This window comes from Pristiophorus japonicus, chromosome 4 (assembly GCF_044704955.1).
Source record: "Pristiophorus japonicus isolate sPriJap1 chromosome 4, sPriJap1.hap1, whole genome shotgun sequence".
Lineage (NCBI taxonomy): Eukaryota > Metazoa > Chordata > Chondrichthyes > Pristiophoridae > Pristiophorus > Pristiophorus japonicus.
Window position 1 is genome coordinate 126106187 of NC_091980.1, and position 25459 is coordinate 126131645.

Consider the following 25459-nt stretch of genomic DNA (forward strand, 5'->3'; position numbering starts at 1 on the left):
ACGGATAGAAGAGATAAGGGAGAACCAGTGGATGTAGTGTAACTGGATTTTCAGAAGGCATTTGATAAAGTCCCACATAAGGGGCCCAAGTTTCCACATGATTTGCGCCTGATTTTTAGGAGCAACTGGTGGAGAACGGACTATCTTAGAAATCACAATTCTCCACATTTTTTTTTCTGCAGTTCTAGTCAGGTAGAACAGTTCTACTTTGGAACAGAATTTTTTCTTCAAAAGGGGGCATGTCCGGCCACTGACGCCTGATTTGAAAGTTTCCACAGTGAAAACGTACTCCAAACTAAAGTAGAATGGAGCAAGTGAAGATTTTTGTAGAACTGAAAAAACCTGTTCAACACGTTAAAAAATCAGGTGCAGGTTACAAATTAGGCGTCCAGAATGAGGTGGTGGGGGGGGAAGGAAAGTCATTAAATTCTATAATAAATCCTTATTTATTCTTATACAAATATTATACAAATAAATCCAACCTGAATAAACATTTCTAAGCAAAGAAAAGATTAAATAAACCATCTTCCTACCTGTGTGAAAGTGCTTCAGGCAGGCCTTTCGGGACTGAAGGCTGAACGGGCCAGCCCGAGACTTCGGGCAGGGCCCGTCCCCAGCACCAGATTTACAGGTAGGTGGCGTTGGGTTGGGTTGGGTCGGGTCGGGGAGGTTCGGTTCGGGTCGGGAAGGAGAGAGAGAGAGGGGGGGGGAGAGAGAGGGGGGGGGGGAGAGAGAGGGGGGGAGAGAGAGAGGGGGGGAGAGAGAGGGAGAGGGGGGGGGAGCGGAGGGAGGGGGGGGCAGAGGGAGAGAGAGAGAGAGGGGGGGAGGGAGGGAGAGAGAGAGAGGGAGGGAGGGAGAGAGGGAGGGAGGGAGGTCAGGTCGGATCCAGTCCGGGAGCGGGAGTCGTGTCGGGTCCAGTGGGGGGGGGTCGGGGCGGGAGCGCGGGTCGGGGAGCGGGAACAGGAGCGCGGGTCGAGTCGGGTCAGTCGGGGGGGGGGCGGGTGTCGGGTCTGGTCTGGTCCAGAGGCGGGGAGCAGGTGTCGGGTCTGGTCCGGAGGCAGGGGGGGGGAAGCGGGTGTCGGGTCTGGTCCGGAGGCAGGGGGGGGCGGGGAGCGGGTGTCGGGTCTGGTCCGGAGGCAGGGGGTGGGAAGCGGGTGTCGGGTCTGGTCCGGAGGCAGGGGGGGGCGGGGAGCGGGTGTCGGGTCTGGTCTGGTCCGGAGGCAGGGGGCCGGGGGACAGCGGGTGTCGGGCCTGGTCTGGTCAGGAGGTGCGGGGGGGGGGGTGGGGAGCGGGTGTCGGGTCTGGTCCGGAGGCGGGGGGGGCGGGGAGCGGGTGTCGGGTCTGGTCTGGTCCGGAGGCAGGGGGCCGGGGGACAGCGGGTGTCGGGTCTGAGGCAGGTGGGGGGAGCGGGTGTCGCGTCTGGTCCAGCGGCGGGGGTGGGGGGGGGGGAGCGGGTGTCGGGTCTGGTCTGGTCCGGCGGCGGGGGTGGGGGGGGGGAGCGAGTGTCGGGTCTGGTCGGGGAGGGGGAGCAGGGGCTGGCCGTGGGAGGAGCCTTATCCATGCAGCCCCAATGAGGCCATTCAGCCAGGGCTAGGGGCTGCGTGCTTCGGGCCCCTCCCACACAGTTCGGCGCCTGGAGCTACTGCACTTGCGTGCCCACTGTAGCACGCATGTGCAGAGGTCCCGGCACTGTTTTCAGCGCAGGGACTTGGCTCCGCCCCCCCCACAGCTCGTGCTGGCTGCGCCGAAGGCCAGAGGACCTGCAAGTAGGTGGAGAATACCGAGGATTTTTTTAGGCGCACTTTGTGGCGCGAAAAACGGGCGTCCAGGTCGGGACTGCGCCGTTCTAAGCGCGTGTGGAAACTTGGGCCCAAGCGGTTAGTGTGCAAAATGAAAGCACATAGGATTGGGAGTGTATTGACATGGATTGAAAATTGGTTAACTGACAGGAAACAGAGAGTAGGAATAAATGGGTCTTTTTCCGGGTGGCGGGCAGTGACTAGTCGTGTACCACAGGGATCAGTGCTTGGGCCCCAGCTATTCACAATAATATATATATATTATATATATATAAATATAAATGATTTGGATGAGGGATTTGAATGTAATATTTCCAAGTTTGCTGATGACACAAAACTAGGTGGGATTGTGAGGAGGATGCAAAGACGCTGCAAGGCGATTTAGATAGGTTGAGTGAGTGGGCAAAGACATGGCAGATGCAGTATACCGTGGATAAATGTGGAGTTATCTACTTTGGTAGGAAAAACATAAGGAGAAAGTATTATTTAAATGGTGATGGCTTGGGAAGTGTCGATGTACAGAGGGACCTGGGTGCCCTTGTACACCAGTCATTGAAAGCAAACATGCAGGTGCAGCAAGCAGTTAGGAAAGCAAATGGTATGTTGGCCTTCATTGCAAGAGGGTTTGAGTACAGGAGCAAGGATGTCTTAGTACAGTTATACAGGGCCTTGGTGAGACCGCACCTGGAGTATTGTGTGCAGTTTTGATCTCCTTACCTAAGAAAGAATATAATTGCCATAGAAGGAGTGCAGCGAAGGTTCACCAGACTGATTCCTGGGATGGCAGGACTGTCATATGAGGAGAGATTGGGTCGACTAGGTTTGTATTCACTAGAGTTTAGAAGAATGAGAGGGATCTCGTCGTGTAAAATTCTGACTGGGTTGGATAGACTGGATGCGGAGAGGATGTTTCGCCTGGCTGGGATGTCTAGAACAAGGGGTCACAGTCTCAGGATACAGGGTAGGAAATTTAGGACCGAGATGCGGAGAAATCTTTTCACTCATAGGGTGGTGAACTTGTGGCATTCTCTACCACAGAAGGTTGTGGAGGGCAAGTCACTGAATATATTTAAAAGGGAGATCGATAGATTTCTAGAAACAAAAGGCATCAAGGGGTATGGGGGAAAAGCGAGAATATGGTGTTGAGATAGAGAATCAGCCATGATCATATTGAATGACGGTGCAGACTCGAAGGGCCGAATAGCCTACTGTTGCTCTTATTTTCTATGTTTCTATGTCTCTACATTAGTTCCTGGTCTGGCAACAGCTCAAATTTAAAATTCTTATCCTTGTTTCCAAATCCCTCCTATGGACTTGCCTTTTCCTACCACCGTAACCTCCTGCAACTCTATAATCTTCTGAGATCTCTGCACTCCTCCAATTTTGGTCTCTAGCGCATTCCCGATTTTCATCGCTCCACCATTGGAGACCGTTCCTTTAGCTGCCTTGGCCATAAGCTCTGAAATTCCCTCCCTAACCCTCTCTGCTCTTTAGCTCGCTCTCCTCCTTAAAACCTACCTCTTTGACCAAGGGTTTTGTCATCTGCCCATATATCTTCTTATATGGATCGGTGTCAAATTTTGTTTGATAACGCTCCCGAGAAGCGCTTTCGGATGTTTTGCTACATTAAAGGCACTATATAAATGCAATTTGTTGTTGTTGTACCCTATCAAATTCCTTAATCATTTTAAACACCTTGATGAGATCTCCCCTCAATCCTCAAACCTCAAGGGATTACAAGGCAAATGTATGCAGCCTGTTGTCATAATTTAGCCCCTCAAATCCTGATACTATTCTGGTCAATCTGAACTGCTCCCCCTCTGAGGCCAAAGATTCAGACGTCAAAGACTCACCCTGAGGAATAGCGGAAAGCCACGGCCGTAATAACCGACAGCGAAGTAATCGGGAGTCGGCCGCAGGATTTTCATGATGTTCTCATAGAATGTGGCTTGCTGTTTCTGAAAGTAGACAAATAAGGCTGCCAGTTATTTCCGATCTCAATGATGCTCCATTAGTGGAAGAAAAAAAACACTATAAATTTGCAATCAACTTTCTTATAAGTTTACAGTATTCAATGTCAATCCCAATGGCAACTTACACCCAAGTAGCCTCCCAATCTTGTTCGATAATGCCCAAACTCAGACTGGGCGTGAATTAGCATAAATCAGCAGAAACGATCAGTGCTCTAGGACATCGAACCTACCATCTCATCATCATAGGCAGTCCCTCGAAATCGAGAAAGATTTGCTTCCACTCTAAAAATGAGTTCTTAGGTGACTGAACAGTCCAATATGCGAATTACAGTCTATCACAGGTGGGACAGATAGACGTTGAAGGAAAAGGTGGATGGGACAGGTTTGCCGCACGCTCCTTCTGCCGCCTGTTTTCTGCATGTTCTCAGTGACGAGACTCGAGGTGCTCAGCGCCCTCCCGAATGCACTTCCTCCACTTAGGGTGGTCTTTGGCCAGGGACTCCCAGGTGTCAGTGGGCATGTTGCATTTTATCAAGGAGGCTTTGAGGGTGTCCTTGAAACATTTCCTCTGCCCACCTGGGGCTCACTTGCCGTGCAGGAGTTCAGAGTAGAGCGCTTGCTTTGGAACTCTTGTATCAGGCATGCGAACAATGTGGCCTGCCCAGCGGAGCTGGTTGAGTGAGATCAGAGCTTTGATGCTGGGGATGTTGGCCTGGTCGAGTACGCTAACGTTGGTGCGTCTGTCCTCCTAGGGGATTTTCAGGTCTATGCACATTCAGAGTCTACCATCTAGAAGTACAAGGACAGCAGGTACATGGGAACACCATCACCTCCAAGTTGTCTAACAAGTCACAGAAATCCTGATTTGGACATAAATCGCCATTTCTTCGTCGTTGCTGGGTCAAAGTCCTGCATCTCCTGACCCTACAGTATTGTGGAAGCACCTTCACATGCACTGCATCGGTTCAAGGAAAATGCTCACCACCACCTTCTCAAGGGCAACTAGGGATGGGCAATCAATGCCATCCCTGCCAATATCCCCAGACTCCCATATCCCCAGAATGAACACCAGTATATTTATTTTTCGAATCTTAAAATATCAAGGTTCAACTCACTGAACCGTCATTCTTGCACCTCAAGCATCATCATCATCATCATAGGCAGTCTCTCGAAAATCGAGGAAGACTTGCTTCCACTCCAAAAGCGAGTTGTCAGATGACTGTGCAGTCCAATATGGAAGTTACAGTTTCTGTCACATGTGGGACAGACAGTGGTTGAAGGAAAGGGTGGGTGACGTGTCTGGTTTGCCGCACACTCCTTCCGCTGCCTGCGCTTGTTTTCTGCATGCTCTCGGCGACGAGGCTCAAGGTACTCAGCGCCCTCCCGAATGTTCTTCCTCCACTTAGGCTGGCACAGCATGTTTAAGAACCTGCAATTGCGGGAGCTTTTCAATTCGTGTACAGCCTCCACAATAACAGATGGATGAAGACGTGGTCGCCTAGTCCGGAACTGTAACCATTTACACCTGGAAGAACCCTACTTCCATCCCTAGTCTCTGTTGAGTTGGCTCATCTCAGTGCCATTGGGCGGCGGGAGCAGCGGGGGTGGGGGAGGGCAACAGGGACAGCAGTCAGGTCACTACTGTTGGCCTCTGAGGAAGTGGGAAGGAATGGAAAAAAAAAATCTGTCATGATTCATGTTCGCTGTTCTGTTGGAAAATGATTGTTTCAGAATATTTTTTGAAAAGGTAAAAGACGAGTAAATGTTGGTAAGTAGAGGGTTTGACAAGGTAGATACTGAGAGTCTGTTTTCCCTGACTGGAGAGTCGAGAACTAGGCGGCATAGTCTCAAGGTAAGGGGTTGGCCATTTAGGACTGAGATGAGGAGAATTTCTTCACTAAGAGGGTTGTGAATCTTTGGAATTCTCTACCCCAGAGGGCTGTGGATGCTCAGTCGATGAGTATATTCAAGACTGAGATCGATATATCTTTGGACACCAAGGGAATCAAGGGACATGGGGATAGGGTGGGAAAGTGGAGTTGATGTAGAACTTCAGCTATGATCTTAATTGGTGAAGCAGGCTCGATGGGCCGTATGGACTACTATTTTATGTGTTCTATGTTCTTATGGCAGTGCGAACGGCATCTGAGGGCAGTGGGTCATGACTGTGATGCGCCGCCTTTTCCGAATAGCCTGTCTGTGTTTACTCTCCGAGTTGACATGTGAGGAATGGCAGTATGGTGGGGTAGTACAGGAACCTTACCACCATCAACAGATTGGTACCGAGAAGAGAGAAGAAACATGCAGAGCTTTTTTTCCCCAAACTACTTTGCGAAAGAGTTGATCTGCAGGACGAAGGATGAATCTGCCTCTTCACCACCACAGGGGAGCAGCTGTTAGCTCCAGCAACCATGAAGGAATGGCAATATATATGTCCAGTGAGGATGGTGTGTGCGACTGGGAGGCGATATCGATCCCATGGACCTGCTGCTCTTGTCCTACTGGATGGTGGGGGTTGCGGTTTGGGGGGGTGGGCCTGCTGAAGGAGCCTTGGCGAGTTGCTGCAGTACATCCTGTTACTTCTCCCTCAAGGAATAACCAATCACTGGAGCATCAGCCAGCATTTAAGGAACCAGCAAGAGTTAGAAGAGAAGGTGAGAAAAATATACATTACCTAATGCACATCTGATGCCTGTCATCGTGACATCCACAGACTGGGGGATGAAGACACAACAGAGCGAGTTTTACGTTTTACTTACAACCCCTCCCAACAACCCCAGTACAAGCCGAAGCACTATGGAGGGGGCGGATGGGGGTGGAGGGGCAAGTGGTCCTTCTGGTTCTTGTACTTTGGGTCAGGCGGCCAATGGGTACCAACAGAGAAACATTGAGCCAATGGTAGGTGTGGCAGGCTGCTCATGGGACTTACCAGGTTCTGGCTCAGAAGCTCGTAGTCAAAGATTTCCATTTCAAACTGAGCTGCCAGCTCTTTGCATAGGTTCAGGGCTTCCTCCCACATCTAAAAGAGAAATAGCATTCGTCAGCAAGTGGCCATTGTACTGTGCTAGCATTAAGTTGGTTGATTGAGACGGGGAAGAGGGGGGGCTGTGAGCAAAAGTGAATCTTGCTGTGTTCTCTTTCTTTGATTGCTCAACCAATCCCTTCACCTCTAACATTTGAGGCTGAATCCAGTTTAGTGATGAGCAGGAATCACTCTCTGCTGAAGGGTGGAGGTCGGGGGTTGTATTTTGATCCTCGAGACACTACAATTGCTTCACATTTGACGTGCATCACCCAGTTCTTCACTTTAGAAGGCTGGTTTCAATTTCATCGGGAAAAGCCTCCAGCAGTCAGGAGAGGGTTGGTGGGGGGCAGGGGGGCCCAGAAGGCTCTGGGCTATGATCAAGTGGTGGGAGGGAGCCAAAGTGGTTGAGGCTGTGATCAGGAGGAGGAGTGGGGCGTGTCAGAGATCGGAAGGCGGGAGGGAGGGGGGAGGCCCCATCCCCCCCACCAGCCCTCACAACGCAACCTTCGGCCACCCCAAAGCCAATCTCTCAGGCTCTCTCTCCCTCCCTCCCGCTCGAGGCGCTGATCTCTCAGACTTGCGCACATAACCCAGGCTGACACTCCAGTGCAGTACTGAGGGAGCGCTGCACTGTCAGAGGTGCCATCTTTCGGATGAGACAACTGTCTATTACTTTTTGGCATGGAAGCAAGTCATCCTCGATACGAGGGACTGCCGATGATGATGATGATGATGATAAGAAGAGTAGGGGAGTTCTTCCCGGTGTCCTGGCCAATCTTTACCCCTCAACCAACTTCACTAAAACAGATTATCTGCTCATTATCTTATTGCAGTTTGTGAGACCTTGCTGTGTGAAAATTTGGCTGCTGCGCTTCCTACAGTGATTACATTTCAAAAGTATTTAATTGGCTGCAAGGTGCTTTGGGACTCCTGAGATTGTGAAAAGCGCTACAATTCTTTTTTTATTTGTTTTATTTCTTAATAAAACCTGATTTGTAGTTTGTAGTGTGCACACTTGGCCTTTTTGTTACTTGTCTGTCAAGTACATTATAAAGCATTTTTTTGTTGCTTTCAATGAGTTTATCACCTGCAAGGAAGTGTCTATTGCTCACCAGAGCATGCTACTTTATCACATGCTTTGCAAACAAGGTCATGCTTGCCAGGGACAGCAGTCCTCTGCATTAGCACAAGAAGAAATATCTGGTGAGAGCACTAATTGGAACACCCATGCTGATTGGCACATGTCAGGTCCAGATTTATATCACCCATGCTGATTGGCACATGTCAGGTCCAGATTTATATCACCCATGCTGATTGGCACATGTCGGGTCCAGATTTATATCATCCATGCTGATTGGCACATGTCAGGACCAGATTTATATCACCCATGCTGATTGGGCACATGTCGGGTCCAGGTTTATATCACCCATGCTGAGTGGCACATTATTGAGTCCAAAATCCTGCTCTATCACTCTATTAGCTATTACTATTCCCATTTTATTTGTTTTGTTTTCCACTTCATCAGCTGTTTAATAGCACGTGCCTCTTTTGGCCAGACCAATGGATTGGGGGATTGGACTCCAACACACTGAGCCAATCAGTTCCCTCCCTCCCTCCTTCCTTTAGGGGGAAGATACCACAAGTACCTCAGGAATGGAGGACTCTATGCAAACTGAAATTACACGACATACAGACAACTAAATGGAATCAGAGCAGCAAGATTGGTTATGAAAACACAAGTAATACCCACATAACAACAGCTATGTATGCACCGGCAGCTTGGCTTAGTGGCAGCACTCTCGCCTCTGAGTCAGAGTTTGTAGGTACACGCCCCACTTCAGATACCTGAGCACCTAATCTAGGCTGGCACTTCAGTGCAGTACTGAGAAAGGTGCTGTATTGTCTGAGGTGCCCTCTTTCGGATAAGATGTTAAACCAAGGCTCGGTCTGCCATCTCAGTTGGATGTAAAAGATGCCATGGCACTATTTAAAGAAGAGCAGGAAAGATCTCCCAGTGTCTTGGCCAAGCTTCCTCTAAACAGTGAACAACACCAACAACAGATTGTCTGGTCGTTTATCTTATTGCTGTTTGTGGATCTTGCTAGGCACAAATTGGCTACCATATTTGGCAACAATATAACAAGTAATTAATTGGCTGCGATGCACTTTCAGATGTCCTGAGGATATGAATGACACTATTTAAGGGAAATTCTTCCTTTGAAGCATCCAGCAGCTGGGCCAGGGATCAGTGCTGGGGCCTCAACTATTTACAATCTATATTAATGACTTGGATGAAGAGACCAAGTGTAATGTAATCAATTTGCTGATGATACAAAGATAGGTGAGAAAGCAAATTGTGTGGAGGACGCAGAGTCTGCAAAGGGATATAGACAGGCTAAATGAGTGAGTAAAAATCTGGCAGATGGAGTATAATGTGGGAAAAGAGAAGTTAAAGTTTTTATTTTATGATTATTTTGCAGCGATTCACTAGTTAAGTGTATTGTGAATGTTTTGAGATTTTTTAGTTTTTGTTTTTTGCAATTTATTTTTTGGTGGTTTTCACCCTCCCAACTCGCAGCGGTATCGGTCTCGGAATAAAGTTGTCGAGGATCATGATTTGCGCCACGAATCCTTGTCCAATGCCGATTTTTACTGCTGCGCAAATTGAAGCTCAAATTTATTGCCTCATAGCCATAGCATTGCCATAACGATAATTTGGGAAAAAAAGTACAATTATCATCGAGAACCGAATTTTTAGCCCATAAGATTCTGAAGGGGCTTGACAGGGTCGATGCAGAGAGGATTTTTCCCTTCATGGAAGAATCTAGAACTAGAGGGCATAATTTCAGAATAAGGAGTTCCCATTTAAAATGGAATTAAGGAGGAATTTCTTATCTCAGAGGGTGGTGAATCTTTAGAATTCTCTACATCAGAGGGCTGTGGAGACTCAGTCTTTTAATGTATTCAAGACCGAGATCGATAGATTATTGGATATTAAGGGAATCAAGGGATATGGGGACAGTGCAGGATAGTGGAATTGAGGTAGAAGATCAGCTATGATCTTACTGAATGGTGGAGCATGCTCAAGGGGCTGAATGGCCTACTCCTGCTCCTAATTCTTATGATCTTATGTTCTTATGACATACCCATAGTCTAAATCTAAACATGGGCAGGCAATCAGAGACACACGGCCTGTCACTACTGGTCTTGGGAATGGCGAAGGTGACTGAAACCAGGAGCAGGTCCATTGAGATGTCCTCAGACCTGCTTGCACCAAATGACAGTCCTCGTCAAATAATGAATGGGTCATCTTCAGGACTGAAGTCTCGGGTATTTTGTGCAAATGAGTGGACTGAAAGGAGCAATGCTGGTCAGTGAGTAGTAGTTGTCAGATATTTGGATAAAACGATTGCAGTTTCCTTTAATAAATTTGTTTTGACGATCTCAAACCAGTTCCCAGTGCACATGGGAACAAAACTGTTCCTAATCAGAGAGGCCAAAGATGGCTGGTGTGAAAAATAGGAAAGTGTTAAACTGGTGCAAAGTAGGGTACAGCCTGTTGAGGCAGAATAGCTCTGCATCCAACCTGTGCTGTACCTAACCCGGGAGGGCTAGGTGCCTGAGATGGGATAGTGTTCCATTCCCCAGCACTAACATCCCTTGCTTTTATAAACACTAAGGTCTCAATTTTCCCCAAAGCTATTTTTTGGCGTACTTGAAGAGTTACGCCCATTTTTTTGGGGCCCAAGTACGCTAAAAAAAAATGTACAAAGTTTCCCCCTTGGATTTCTTCATTTTGGCCTTTAGTTTTTGGGGGTGGAGCCTTGATCTGTGCCAAAAAGATCGGTTATCACGGAAACCAGGCAATGCAAGCTGAGACTGCAAAGTGAAACATACAGCCAGCCCCCAAAACATTAAACACATTGCATCAACTTAAAAACACATTGCATCACCTTAAAAACACATTCAAATATATTGCAGCAACTTACCTCCAATTATTAAAGCCGTTCCCGCTCCCCGCCTCTAGCCCTGGCCGAAAGGCTTGCCGATCTACTTGCCTAGCGCGCCCCAAACCCCTTGCCGGTGCCGGTGCAGGTCCAGCTTCCCCACCCACCTCACCACACCGCCCCGCCCCCCCGACCAACCCCGAATGCCTTGCCATTCCCGCTCCCCCCGCGCTGAATGCCTTGCCGTTCCCGTCCCCTGCCCCTAGCCCTGGCCGAAGGGCTTGCCGGTCCATTCCCCCACCTGACCCTGGCCCCGAGTGCCTTGCCATCCTGCTCCCCTACCCCAACCCCAGGCCGAGTGGTCTCCCAGTCTGCTCCCCCTCCCATATCTCAGGCCGAATGGTCTTCTCCTTCCCTGTCCCTGCACCTAACTACACTCGAAAGGTTTCCCCCCACCCCATCTCTCCCCCCCATATCCCCTCTCCCCCTAACCTCTCTCTCACCCCCCCCAACCTCTCTCTCACGCCACCTCTCTTCTCTCCCTCCCCCCAAATCTTTCTTCCCCCCCACACACCACCCAGCTCTCTCTCCCCCTCTCTTACCTTTTCTGCTGCTGCTGCTGTCCGGGCATCTGTTGCACTTACCTGTGTCGATTTCTTTAACTCGCCAGAAGGTTTTTTGTGCAGAGGCCACATATGCTGGCCTAAGCAGAACTGGAGTAACTCTCAGCTGGCCAAACTTGCCTAAATGGCCAGAATTGGCGTGGGTAACAGGTTACGCCGCCTTTGGCTGAAAAGAAAACTTAACTAAAAAAATCATAACTAACTGAGTTACGCTGATGCAAATTGATTGGGGAAACTGTGATTTTTTTTTTAAACTTAGGCCAACAAAAGCAGCCTGCTCCAAAAAAACGGCACAAATCATTGGGGAAAATTGAGCCCTATGAGCTGGATTTTCGGCTTTGATGATTTTGGGGCGGTAATGGCGGCGGGGCGGTCAAGTTTGCTCCTGCGAACTGTTTGTATTTCAGTCATCAAAATTGGGCAGCTGGGCCCTGAGTCTCGGGCATGGATGCTAAGGGAGGCGTTGTACACCTCTCTTAGGGCGTTAGCATGGCAAAATCCCGAGCTAAAGAGCCGGGCCAGGAGCGCTCCGAGAGATGCCTAGGGAGAAAAAAAACCCTCAAAAAGTCATTCGCAATACATAGCCCACGCCACCACAACATAAATCGCAAAAAAATTAAAAGAAAAAACAATCACACTAACCTTAGGATGGCATTATTTACCTCTCTGCAGTCAGTATATGTCGGATCGCCCGTATATACAAGCGGTCACTGCGGGGACGCTTCGGGGTGTACAGGTCGGGCAGAAGTCAAAACGTGTTTTGGTTTCGCAACCAGGGCCATTGCATACCAGAGCAGCTCTTCCAGGCACTGCTGCTCCGTGCCGCCACTAAACCAGCCCCAAAAGCCCCCGCCTGCCCAGAAGATCTCACCACCGCCATTGCCACCACTCCAGGGCGAAAAACGGAGTACAAGAGACCGGAAAATCCACCCCGAAATTTGCAAAACAAAAGCTGTTAGGATCTGGAGGTTCAATCTCACTTTGCACTTACCTTTCCCTTGTCAAAGTAATTAATGATGGTTTTGTACAGGTTTTCTTTCAGCTGCCGCTGTGTTTGGGAAATGTGGAAGTCTCTTGGCATAACATGGGATGTACATTGCTCATCAGACCACTAAAGTAGAGAATGAAATCTGGGTCAGTCCACACATATTGAATAGCTACATAGCCTGTAAGAGATTTCTTTTGAGGGTGACATTCCTTTTATTTCTCTCTCCTTTTTTCAATATTCTTGGATTTCCCCTAATCAAGAGTGCAGGCAATAGATCTGTTCCCAGGCCAATGCTGCTTTGGAAAAAAGTCACTAGGTGCGAGAGAGATTATTTCCTTAGTTTTATTTCTTCCTCCTCCCTGTTGGGCAGTGCATTGTTCTGCACTATACCTACTGTGCCACATCCCAAGATTAGCGAACTAGCATTCTAAAGGATCAGAGTGGCAATTGGCACTGGTAATCCAATTCCCCCTCACAGGTGGCTTTTTGGGAAGATTTAGTTGTCCCTGTGCCTTTGGGCCTCAATTTAACAACAACTTGTATTTACATAGCACCTTTAATGTAGTAAAATGTTCTAAGGCGGGTTATCAAACAACAGCTGTGTGAGCTGTACCTCTGTGGATAGAATATTCCCCTCTGAGTCAGAAGGTTGTGGGTTCAAATCCCACTCCAGGGACTTGAGCACATAAATCTAGGCTGACACTCCAATGCAGTACTGAGGGGGTGTTGCACTGTCGGAGGTGCTGTCTTTCGGATGAGACATTAAACTGAGGCCCCGTCTACTCTCTCAGGTGGACATAAAGGATTCCATGGCACTATTTTGAAGAAGAGCAAGGGAGTTATCCTCAGTATCCTGGCCAATATTTATCCCTCAATCAACATCACTAAAACAGATTATCTGGTCATTTTAACATTGCTGTTTGTGGGAGCTTGCTGTGCGCAAATTGGTTGCTGCGTTTCCAACATTGCAACAGCGACTACACTCCAAAAGTACTTAATTGGCTGTAAAGTGCTTTGAGATGTCCAGTTGTCGTGAAAGGCGCTATATAAATGCAAGTCTTTCTTTCTTTTCATTTGACACCAACTTTGCCTGGTTGCAGGTTGCTGATCGAGCTGCAATACCTAGATGTTCTCTCTCCTTTACTTGCTCTCCAGAAAAGAAGGCAAGGGTACGCTCTTAGGAGACATCTTCCATACAGTAAGTGAAAGGATCCTGTTATTTAACAGAACGATTGGGTCTGTAAGGAGAGAGGGTGTTCTCCTGTGGGGTGGTGCCTGCCCACCATTCAGCAACGGCCTTAGTGTGATGACTAAAATTGGAAGGTTGTAGGCACCGACCACAAGTCCAGGCACTCCATGGTTTAGCTCCCCTGTAGAACTGACCCTGAATATAAATGCAATGAGTAACGCTGGTGAAGACCCACCTGTCACTCCATGATGCAGATTGGGGCTCCAGTTGTTACTGTACTCTCCTGACTATGAGGTTCTTAAAAAACAAAAAGCTCCTCTACCCAATGATACAGCTGAGCAACATGTTACAAACCTAGTTAATACTACAGCAACTCCAGTCATCCAATAGTGGGTATAGGATGGTGCAGTGCTTTGGACACCAGTTGGTCATACATGGGATAGCTCAGTTAAAGATGAGCTTCACTGATTTTATGCACGTTTTTTTGGAAGGCTGGTCGAGACAAGGCCCTTGATCCTACTTAAGAACAAGGTCAATGCTGTGATGGAAAGAGAGCAGGGTTGGTATTCTGGGAGAGCCAAATGGGTTGAATAGCCTCCTTTATCTGGCTCTATCTTATAAGTGAGCTCGTGAATCGATGGTGTTATCTTGAAGGACTGGTGTGGCATCAATCAATGTTTTTTTAATTTATTCATTCATGGGATGTAGGCGCCCTGGCAAGGCCAACAATTATTCCCATCCCTAATTGCCCTCGAGAAGATGGTGGTGAGCCACCTTTCTGTACCGCTGTTGTTGTAGAGGTTTGGTAGAACTGAGTGACCTGCCATTTCAAAGGGCAGTTAAGCGTCAACCAAGTTGTTGTGGGTCTGGAGATCGTCATCAATGATCTTCACTAGGCTGCAATTCCTAGAACAGCCAGAAATAAGATACCCCAGAGACAAATGAAATTCCCACAGGCCATTTGGTCCTTCCCCACTCCTACCATTATCCCATTCCGCTTCTTCAAATAATTTATGGGTTTGATTTGAACTACTAGGCCCCCTTCCCCTGCAGACTTAGTCATCCTATCAATTTAAGGCTGCTGAAAATGGGGCAAATCCCCAAACAAACAGTAAAATAAAACAAGGAAAATTAAAGGGATAAGATCATAGGGGTGAAGCTTTCACACAGAATTCATCTGTCTGGTACTTCTTTGAAAAGATCAACCCCTTGTTGCCTTGAGAAAATGATCGGACGGGGTAAGGACAACAGGTTCCCTTCCCTGAAGGACATTAGTGAAACAGTTGTTTTTTTTAAAGGACGGTCTGGCAGTTCTCCACAGCTACAATATTACTGTGCCTAGGTAAGTGTTTTTGGTAAAATACCGCAACAATTTCATACAGGCGAATAGGCACCCTTGTTACCAATGCTACACAATGCATTTCCAACTTAGTAAAGTCATTCCTTGTTGCATGAAACTCAATTTTACCTCCAGCACCCATGCAGATTCATCATATACTTTGTGTATACATTGTGTAATTTCTTAAAGCCCCTACAGAGCTAAACCTTAAACAGAGTGGTTAGAATGTGGAACTCACTGAGGAGGCATGAACTAATTGAATGGCAGAGCAGACTTGAGGAGCTGAATGGCATACTCCTGTTCCTAATGTTGCCATATTCTTACGAGGCAAACATCCTGGAAGCATTTAGTAAAGAGTTAGATTCTGTAACAGGGATGGGGTGAGAATATGTAGGATTTTCTAAATGGATGATCTAAGATACGCCATATAGATTTGTTCATCAAAATGGGCCAAATGGTGTTCTTCATCTGTACTTAGCAATTAATCATCTCCATTAGATATTTCTTGAACTACTTGTAGATGCCACGATTGAGAACAGACAGCACTGTGGGTGGGGTGATGGTAGACAATAATGTCACCACATTCACTACATTGATGTCTTCACATCAATGTAGTTCCAATTACAATTCACACTTAAAACTCCGATGGTCTGATTACAAGGCCTTAACACTCTGCTTGACTCAAGCTGAATCATAAGATGCAGATCTCAACTATACTACAGCCAACCCGTTTTCCCTACATGGACAGCGTTAAATCACCTACGGGACATCTACCAGTCAGATTGTGTTGCAGTGGTTGAGCTGAAAACTGAAGGGCTTTCAGTATCTGGCGCCCTTCCTTAGATCCTTTTCTACCTAAGCCCTCCCCTGCTAGCTAACCCCCCACAACCACCGTACCCAACCTTAGGACAATGAGCATGTAAATTATGCAGCAAGTGGCTTCCTGGCTCATGCTTATCCCATGACCACTGCCCAATAATCAAGACTAGCTGTGCCCTTATGCAGCTCAGCTTCTCTGCTTGTATCTGGGAGCGATAAAGACCCTAAAAAGAATACTTTATTATTTAAATAATAATAAATATTAAAAGCTTCTCCTGGTTAAAATTGTGGGTAGATGAACCAGGCAGACCAGGACAGTGCCAGATTCAATCCTCACTCTATGGCGAGTTAGCTGATCTCTGCCAGGATGGAAGTAGGGGGCCTGTAATTGGCTTTGTGCCCTTGTGTTGGGGACAGAAAAATCCTCTGCCCAGTTACTCCTGCTAGAAAGTGAGTACGTGCGGGTTTTGGGTGAGGACAGGAATTGGGTTTGACCTTCATGTCTGCTTACGGCCACATGGACCTCCAGCACTCAGTTTTTCCTTTATTCGTTCTTGGGATATGGGCCGACAAGGCAGGCATTTATTGTCCATCCCTAGTGGCCCTTGAGCCTTCTGCTTGAACTGCTGCAGTCTGTGTGGTGAAGTGCTCCCACAATGCTGTTAGGTAAAAAGTTCCAGGATATTGACCCAGCAACGTTGCAGGAGCAGCAATAAATGTCTAAGTCGGGTTGATATGTAAATTGTAGAGGAATATGGAGGTGATAGTGTTCCCATGCACATGCTGCCCTTGTGCTTCTAGATGGTGGAGGTCGCGGGTTTGGGACACTACCGAAGAACCCTTGGCGAATGCTGCAGTACATCCTGTCTAGACTCCCTGGAGGAATAGCCAACCACTGGAGCACCAGCCAGTGTTTAAGGTAGCAAGAGTTAGCAGAAGTGGCGAGAAAAATATACATTACCAAAAAAGGAGGTTGTTATTCTACATAGTAAAGAACATGGGAACAGGAGTAAGCCATTTAGACCCTCGAGCCTGTTCCACCATTCAATTAAATCATGGCTGATCTGTATCTTAACTCTATCAGCCCACCTTGGTTCTGTAATCCTTAATACCACTGCCTAACAAAAATCAGTCGATCTCAGTTTTGAAATGTTTAATTGACCCCCGGTCTCAACAGCTTTTTTGGGGGGGAGAGTACAGATTTACACTACCCTTTATGTGAAGAAGTGCTTTATGACACCACCCCTGAACGGCCCAGCTCTATTTTTAAGATTATATCCCTTTATTCTGGACTCCCCCCAACAGAGGAAATTGTTTCTCTCTATCCAATTCCTTTGATCATCTTAAATGCTTTAATTACATCACCCCTTAATCTTCTATATTCCAGAGAATACAAGCCTAGTCTATCCAACCGGTCCTAATAATTTAAGCCTTTTAGCCTCGGTATCACTCTGGTGAATGTGTGCTGCACACCCTTCAAGGGCAATATATCTTTCCTCAGGCGCAGTGCCCAGAACTGAACACTGTACTCTAAGGCGGAGAAATTCGGCTGTTTTGCACATCCCATCAGCACCTGGGGGGACAGTAACAGGGCGAATTCAGCGTCGCCCACAAACTTCCCTGCCGGTTTAGCACTGGCGCTAAGACTTATTGCCTCAGTCTCTAGTGCCCCGCAGACTGAGACATCATAAAGTGTGCAGCGCCCCGTTGCCTGCTCCCGCCCCTTGCTGTATCGCTGGATGTCAACAACGGCAGGAAGAGGATGCGTTGTCACCTATGCTGGCCATATGGGGAGTGCTAATTAATAGCAGTGGTTTTCAGGTAGGCCAAACTTTTTTCTTTCTACCAGTCTGGTGTCTGCTGAAAGTTATTGCAGCTTCATTGTTGCGAGATGTCCAAACCCTCCACTCTCAGAGTGTTTGGCGCTGTAATGGTAGTCGCGCAAGTCCCCTTTCAACGCAGGACTGAGCAGAACTATATTGTGCATCATCATTGGCCCTTCCCTTTAAGCGAAGGAATCAGCCTCCGATGCTGGTATCTTTGCACTCCACATTGATCAACGCTCTGCCGCTGCTGTCCCGCTCTCGCACTTTAGCGCCCTAAGAGAAGTGGTTAACGCTTGATTTAACACTTCATTTCCCTCTTGGAGCGCTAAAGCTGAATTTCTCGGGAGCAGAAAATGATTCTCGTCAGGCGATAATTTTCTGCGAATTCAAAAATTATCGCCCCATAGGGGGCGCTACGGAATTTTTAGCCCTAAATGTGGTCAAACCAGAACTCTGCACAGCTGTAAGATAACTTCCACCTCTTTGTATTCCAGCCCTCTTGAGATAAAGTCCAATATTCCATCAACCTTTTTAATTATTTTGTGTCTACTAGCTATTAGTGATTTCTGTACTTGGACTCCTAAACCTCTCCTTATCCACAGTTCCTAGCTTCTCGCCAGTTAGAAAATACTCGAGCTTTCTTAGGTCCAAAATGGATGACCTCACACTTCCCCATATTGAATTCCATCTGCTACAGTTTTGCATGATGATTCATCAAATGGAGCATTTGGATCTGATAGTTAAACACTGGCACCTTTCCCATCTCTACACTCAGTGCTGTGCATTCTTACGTTAAAAGGAAAATTTCTAACCTTGAGCAGCTTAGCATGCAGGAGGAGTGTGTAGGCAGCCTCAGTGTAGTTTTCACAGTCCAGGTGCAGATCTCGAAGCTTGTACAAATATCTGCACAGCACAAACAAAACACGGAGAAATGCTGAAGATTGCTGTTATCATCCATGTAATTACTGAGCTGTAATTAACTCTAAATTTTTAAAAATAAATTACATGAGTTTAGATGGTTGCAATGATTGGTATTGTCAAAATAACATTCATTAGTGCACATAATTGTTCCCAAGGGATGCAATACAAAGATAATGTTTGGTTACAAGACTTTGTAGAGCATCCTGTTAAAGACTGGAAATTACTGTCAGTGATGTTGTGTGAAGGCATTACATGTTCATATCAAGTCCCCCTCTCCATTTATTTTAAATAGGTTTCTGCCCGTCCGTATTATAATGGCACAGAGGGGAGTTTAATCTGAATGCATTCAGTGTTTCACTGATAACATCACTCAATGTAATTTTCAGTAATGTCTTTATTATTCTGGCACCCCGGAGTACTCTGTGAACTGCATAACAAATATTTGTGCAGCAAGTTCCTTTCACCGGATTTCCCCTCTTCTAGCTTTGCCTCCCCTTATATCCTCTCTCCTATCCCCCCCCTTCCCACCTTTATATCACCACAGCTCCTGTAATATTCTCACTCCGAACTCCTGTTCTTTTGAGCTCCCTGTTCGCTTTAGGTCTCCTTTCTTAGTTGGAAGGTAGGAGGCGGAGAGTAGGGGTTGTGATATCTTCTTTATGCCATCATAAACACACACTTACAAGAAGGCTCTACAGTAACTTGTCAGGTGACCTGACCTTTTATTATTATACATCAGCAGTTGCATTACCACAGTAGTCCACTATGTGGAGCAGTAGTTCACTAGGTGAAGCTATATTACAAGGATAGAGGCGTTGTTCTCTGACTGGCAGGATGTGACAAGTGGTGTTCCACAGGGATTTGTACTGGGGCTTCACCTTTTCACCAATTATATCAATGACGGATGGAGGAATAGAGCCTGCAGATCACACTCAGGCAGGTGCCACAGTGGGTTTATCTCCCCTGTCCTTGCTCTTTTCTCCTACAGCCACTCTCCTTTAACTCCCCTCTCCTAGCTCAACTTCTCCTTTATGTTCCTTCTCTTAATACCACTTCTCTTTTCTATTCCCTCCCCATCCTCCCCTTCTCTTGTATGCCAACTTCTTTATGTCCCCTCTCCGAACTTCCCTTTTCCTTTCTATTGCCTCTCCTTGCTCCCCTTCTTTATCTCACCCATCCCAGTTCCAAAATCCACCTTAATTCTCCCAGCTCTACTCCCCCTTGCTTTACTCCTCTCCGAGCATCTGTCTCGTAGTTCCCCTCACCTTTGTAGCCCCTTGCTTAGCTCCACTCTCCTTTGTGCCTCTTCTCCTAACTCCATTTACTCACCTTTCCGTATCTCTTGATACCTTCACCCAACAAAAATCTATATGCCTTAGACTTGAAAGCAATTGTCCCAGCATCCACTGCCTTTTGGGGGAGAGAATGACAGATTTCCACTACTCTTTATGTGAATAAGTGCTTCCGGTTTCATTCCTTAATGGCCTGACCATTTAAGATTGTGCCACCTTATTCTGGATTGCCTGCCAGAGGAAAGAGTTTCTCTGTATCTATCCTATCATTTTAAAATCCTTAATTAGATCGCCCTTCGCCTAAACTCAAGGGAATACAATCCATGCTTATGCAACCTGTCCTCAGAATTTAACTCTTTAATCCCAGAATCATTCTGGTGAATCTGCAATATGCCCACTTCCAAGGGCAATACATCCTTCCTGTGGTTCAGTCTCCAAAACAAATACTTAATTAAAGTTCAGTAAAGATAAAAAGTTTCAAAAGTTTGTACAGGTTGAACCTCCCTATCCGGAACCCTCGGGAGCCGGCCTGTTCTGTATAAGGGATTTTTCCTGATGAGGGATGGTCACGTTAAATTGGATGGTACAGGTACTGAGCAAGGGGATATCGGGGCTGGCTGGCTTGGGGCTGGGAGTGAGGCAGAGAGATCGTTGGGGGGTGGGTGGGGGGAGGGGCGGTGGATCGTGGGGTCAAGCCAGTGATTGCAGGATGTCAGCAGCGAGGAAGGACTTCAATTTATTCATGTGGGAATTCTGCGCATGCACCACCCGGTGGCCGGGAATAGTTCTGGACGAGGGATGGTTCTGGATAAGGGAGTTCTGGATGAGGGAGGATCAACCTGCAATAGAAAATTCTGCAAATCTACATTTCAGTCATCATCTGTAAAGAGAAAGAAAGAGTAGCACTTTCTCTTTCAGAGACTGAGAGACCTGTGTATTTCCAGCATTTTCTGATTATTAGTCAATCTCTTGACTCTTCTACTTGAGTTTCAATGTCTTCTCTTCAATTATGTGAAGATTTGGGAATTTTAGTCAAGAATCAATCCTACTGGATGTTTAATTGCATGCATTATTGTACTTCTTCCATAGAGATTTTCACCTGAGCTTGATATATGTTCTCAGGAAAACTGTCTATGGGTTACTTGTCTGTAGAAATTGTGAACCCGATACACACAGTAATAACTTGCATTTATATAGCACCTTTAAGGTAGTAAAACATCCCAAGACATTTCACAGGAGCGTCAACAAACAAAATTTGACACCAAGCCACATAAAGAGATATTAGGACACGTGTCCAACGCATTGGTCAAACAGGTAGATTTTAAGGAGCGTCTTAAAGGAGAGAGAGGTGGAGAGGTTTAGGAAAGGAATTCCAGATATTAGGGCCTAGGCAGCTGAAGGCACGGCTGGGAATGGTTGAGAGATGAAACTCAAGGATGCTCAAGAAGCCAGAATTGGAGGAGCACAGAGATCTCGGAGGCTTGTAGTGCTAGAGGAGGTTACATAGCTAGGGAGGGATTTGAAAACCAGGAAGAGAATTTTAAAATCGAAGCATTGAACAGGGAACCAATGTAGGTCAGTTCCAAGTCACACCAGTTCAAAAAGACACAATCTCAATTCTGCTCAAGAAAAAAAAAAGAATGCTTACTTTTCATCAGAGTCACTGGATAAGAGTCAGGAACAGGAGCCATGGTTGTCTTTTTGTTAATTTCTGTCAGGGGGGGGTGGGGGAGGGGAAGTTATTGCTCAAACTGCTGTCCCACCTGAGATCAGTGAATTTAGTTTAGGTCCTGTTCCATGATGCCAGCAGAAAGCTGTGCTTAGAGGGTATGCCGGTCAGAGATGGGGCAACTACACTGTGGCCCCGATTGTCCAAGTCACCCTCTCTGTGAACGCAGCAGCCTGAGGGGGTTGTGGGGTTACAGAATTAACCCTCAGGAATCTAAGCTTGTGACCTACAAATACGAAGATTATAAAGTTATTTATATAAAACTTATTGCACCTTATCTTGAAGGTGACAAAAGGGGTTTAAAAATAAACATTTTTACGTAGGGATATTGCTGAGCTGGAGTAGCAAATTAGGACATAGGTATTTTGTAGTCTTTTGAACAAGGCATTGTGGAATCTGTCAAGCACTGTGATATTGTGAAAGACTTGCATTTCTATAGCAACTTTTAAAACCAAAACGCTTTACAGCCAATTAAGTATAGTCACTGTTGTAATGCCGGATATGCGGCAGTGCACAGCAAGTTCCCACAAACAGCAATGCGATAATGACCAGAAAATCTGTTTTTGGTGATATTGGTTGAGAGTTCAATTTTGACCAGGATACTGGGGAGAACTCTCCTACTCTTTTTCAAATAGTGCCATGGGATCTTTTAGGTCCACCTGAGAGGGAAGACAGGACTTTGGTTTAACCTCTCATCCAAAAGGTGGCACCTCCGACAGTACTGCACTCCTTCAATATTGCACAGGAGTGTTGGCCTGGACTTTGTGCTCAAGTCTCTGGTGTGTGACTTGAACCCACAACCTTCTGACTCAGAGGCACAGATTGTCATGGCTGACATGTGCCAGAAGCCCTTGATTGACACCATTGTGATTGGTAGCTAAGGCGTTAACTGTACAGCTGGGTTGAAGCTTGGCATGGTTCTCAGTCTTGCTACACATGGCCCTAGTGGTGCCAAATAATAATGAGGGAGGGTAGGGAGGAGGAATTCAGGACTGCCAGAATTAACGTGTGTTTTTTTTTTGCAATGATTTTCTCAGGGTTCCCTCTGGCCTTACTGAAGCTGCAGACTCTAACTGTGGTACAGCCTCAGCTGCCCTCTGGCACTTCACCCAATTAACCATCTTCGTGTGCATGCCTAGACAAGGCTGTCCATCCCCGCAGGGCATTGCAGAGCTTCTGTATCCTACCCTCATCTGCCACATCCCAGAAGAGATCATTGGACAACAGTCGAGACCGGAAACCCCTGGCCGATTTTCCAGCTCTCCAGCCCAGAGGCCACAACTCGCAGCCTGGCCGAGCCCAGCTACAGGCTGGCATGTAGAACCTGGGCATCCCCTGATCTGCAGGGCTCTGGACCACCGCGGGTGCTACACTGACCCGCCAAGCCGATTGGAAGAGTTTCATAAAGTGCTTTGGCAAAAGAAAAGGAGGGAAACGCATCCACGAAAGCACAGGAACCGACGGAAAAAGATTACGAATTAGTGAGAGATTTTACTTGTTTCTTTTTAATACCTAGGAGTGATTACAAGGCAGTAATCTAATTGAGAGGCTGCGATTACATTAGAAACTATGGCAGCCAAAATCCAATATGTTCCACCTGAGCGCTGGGATTAGATTATTCTCTTTGCACAGCAATCTGTTGTATAATATATGTGGTTTTAGTTTTATGTGGGAGTTTAATTTAGGTTTGGGCCAGAGGACATTATGACTTAGCTTTCGCCCCACTCACCCATGTCACTGACATACCAGCGGGATCTGCAACAGAACTTGCAGAAAGGGGCACAAATACTGAAGGGCTGATCGAGAAATCATTTACATATGAACATTGACAGGCAGGAAAAGGCCTCACAATTGTGATACAATATATATACTCTCCACGCCACTCTGCCCCCTGGGCGATGGGAACAGGATTAATACTGCTGATTCATTTACGGCACAGAAAATGTTAACAGTAGAGACTGGCAGTTTTTGGCCATTTTATTCCACCTCATCTTTTCTTAAGGACTTGGCTCAGTTGATAGCACTTCCGTCTTTAAGTCAGAAGGTCATGCATTTGAATCCCACTCCAGAGACTTGAGCCCATAATCCAGGCTGACACTTCTTTGGCCATCCTGTGCGGAGGGGAGCAGACAGTTCGGAAGGCCTCGTCATAGGACTGCTCCTGGGCATGGCCAAGGTGGCCATTAACTGGTCCAGGCAGCGGGCGGTCAAGGGGGTCGTTCAGCTCGACTGCCTGCCTCTCTTCCGCGGTTACGTTCGAGCCCGGGTGTCCCTGGAGATGGAGCTCGCAGTGTCCACCGGTACGCTCACGGCCTTTCGTGAGAGGTGAGCGCCAGAGGGACTGGAGTGCATCATCACTTCCGGCAACCAAATTTTAAGTTGATAAAAGTTATCTTTACAGTTTTAAATTGTTAATTTGTGGGTTCTAGTGCCCTTGTCAAAAAGGGACATTTAATTTAACAAAAATAGTTGTAGAGCTGTTGATAATTTGTTAATTTGTCAGTTCTAGTACTTGATTTAAAGTTTTACAAAAATAGTTGACACTTCACTATAGTACTGAGGGAGTGCTGCACTGTTGGATGAGACATTAAACGGACACCCTGTCTGTCCTCTCAGATGGACGTAAAAGATCCCATGGCACTATTCGAAGAAGAGAGCAGGGGAGTTTCCTTCATTCAACATCACTAAAAGACATTAAATGAGCTAGAATTTGTACTCTTTCACCGTCCGGTTTCTCGGTGGCATTGGCCGTTTTGGACGAGAACCGGATCGGCAAAAAATTCCCCAGCTGAGGCACATTGGCAGTTTTGAAGTCCCGCTGGGGACCGAACCGCTGTCATGCAACATCCACAGATCACCCTGGCGCAATCTTTGGCTCAGTGGGGACCTATAGGTAAGTATAAAAAAATTTTTTTAAAACCGCCCACGAGGATCAGCGGAGCTGGGCGGTCGGTAAGTAGATCTGCAATAAAAAGGTAAGTGATTGATTTTTTACTATTTATTTTCAAAATCTGTTGGGGTGATTTAATTTAAAAGTGTCTTGAGAATGTTCTTTGGATTTTTTAATATTTTTTGAAAAATTATTTTAATTCTTTTTTTGGTGTTAGGCCAACCTGCAGCCGAGGGGTAAATTTTTCTAGATTTTTTTACTTTTCGCCCATTTTCTATAGGCTCCGCCCAATCGAGCCGAAATTACACTTTTTCACCCAGATTGGAGCTGCAAGGCCCATATTTTTCGCTGGGCAGATTTAAAATTGTTTTTTCAGGACGTTTTCGCCGGTGATAATCTTCCCAGCCTTAGCATTTTTTTGGGTGACAATCGGGCGCTGGCAGGCTTTGGGGAAATTCTAGCCCCATTATCTGGTCATTATCTCACTGCTTTTTGTGGGACCTTGCTGATACAAATTGGCTGCCACGTTTCCAACATTACAACAGTCACTACATTTCAAAAAGTACTTCATTGGCGGTAATGCGCTTTGGGAAGTTCTGAGGTTGTGAATAGCACTACATAAATGCATTTCTTTCTTTTTACCATGAGGAATCTTGCTGGTTTACAGTTTCATGTGCACTGGCAGATCTCAAGGACATATCTAAGTGGCCGTTCTCCACATGTGACTCCAGTGAGTATCGGTGGACTGTTCCACCATGGGGGGCATTCACAGCCCAGCCATATACTGTCCTCATCCCATATACATGTGTACAGCAGGGGCTTTTAGGGTGCAGGAACCTTGGGCCAATTTTAAAAGTATATATATATATATATACTTTATGCTGCTTCAGATGAATGGAACTTTTATTGTGTTATCAGGTCAGGTACAGCACAGCGAGATGCTAGTAAAGCTCCCTCAACTCTGCCCCACCAAAGTGCCTCACCCCTCGCTCCTGCACAAACCTCCCAACAGTGCTCTGTACTGCATCAGTGGGAGTTTCCCCCACCCCTCCCCTTCCCGCCATTTCTCACCAGCCTTCCTGTTGCCTCGCTGTGTGAG

At 46.7% G+C, this 25459-nt stretch overlaps 1 protein-coding gene across 2 annotated transcripts in view; it reads right to left on the reverse strand.

The window, feature by feature from the left end:
* LOC139263058 (dedicator of cytokinesis protein 2-like) overlaps positions 1 to 25459 on the reverse strand; it is a 770661-nt gene that overhangs the window by 118797 nt on the left and 626405 nt on the right. For both annotated transcript variants that reach the window (XM_070878576.1, XM_070878575.1), the window contains exons 37-40: positions 18341 to 18431; positions 12359 to 12478; positions 6702 to 6791; positions 3653 to 3757 (exon numbers count right to left, since the gene is read on the reverse strand). In XM_070878576.1, the coding sequence (XP_070734677.1) occupies positions 3653 to 3757; positions 6702 to 6791; positions 12359 to 12478; positions 18341 to 18431 (406 nt within the window). The remainder of the gene's footprint in view (positions 1 to 3652; positions 3758 to 6701; positions 6792 to 12358; positions 12479 to 18340; positions 18432 to 25459) is intronic.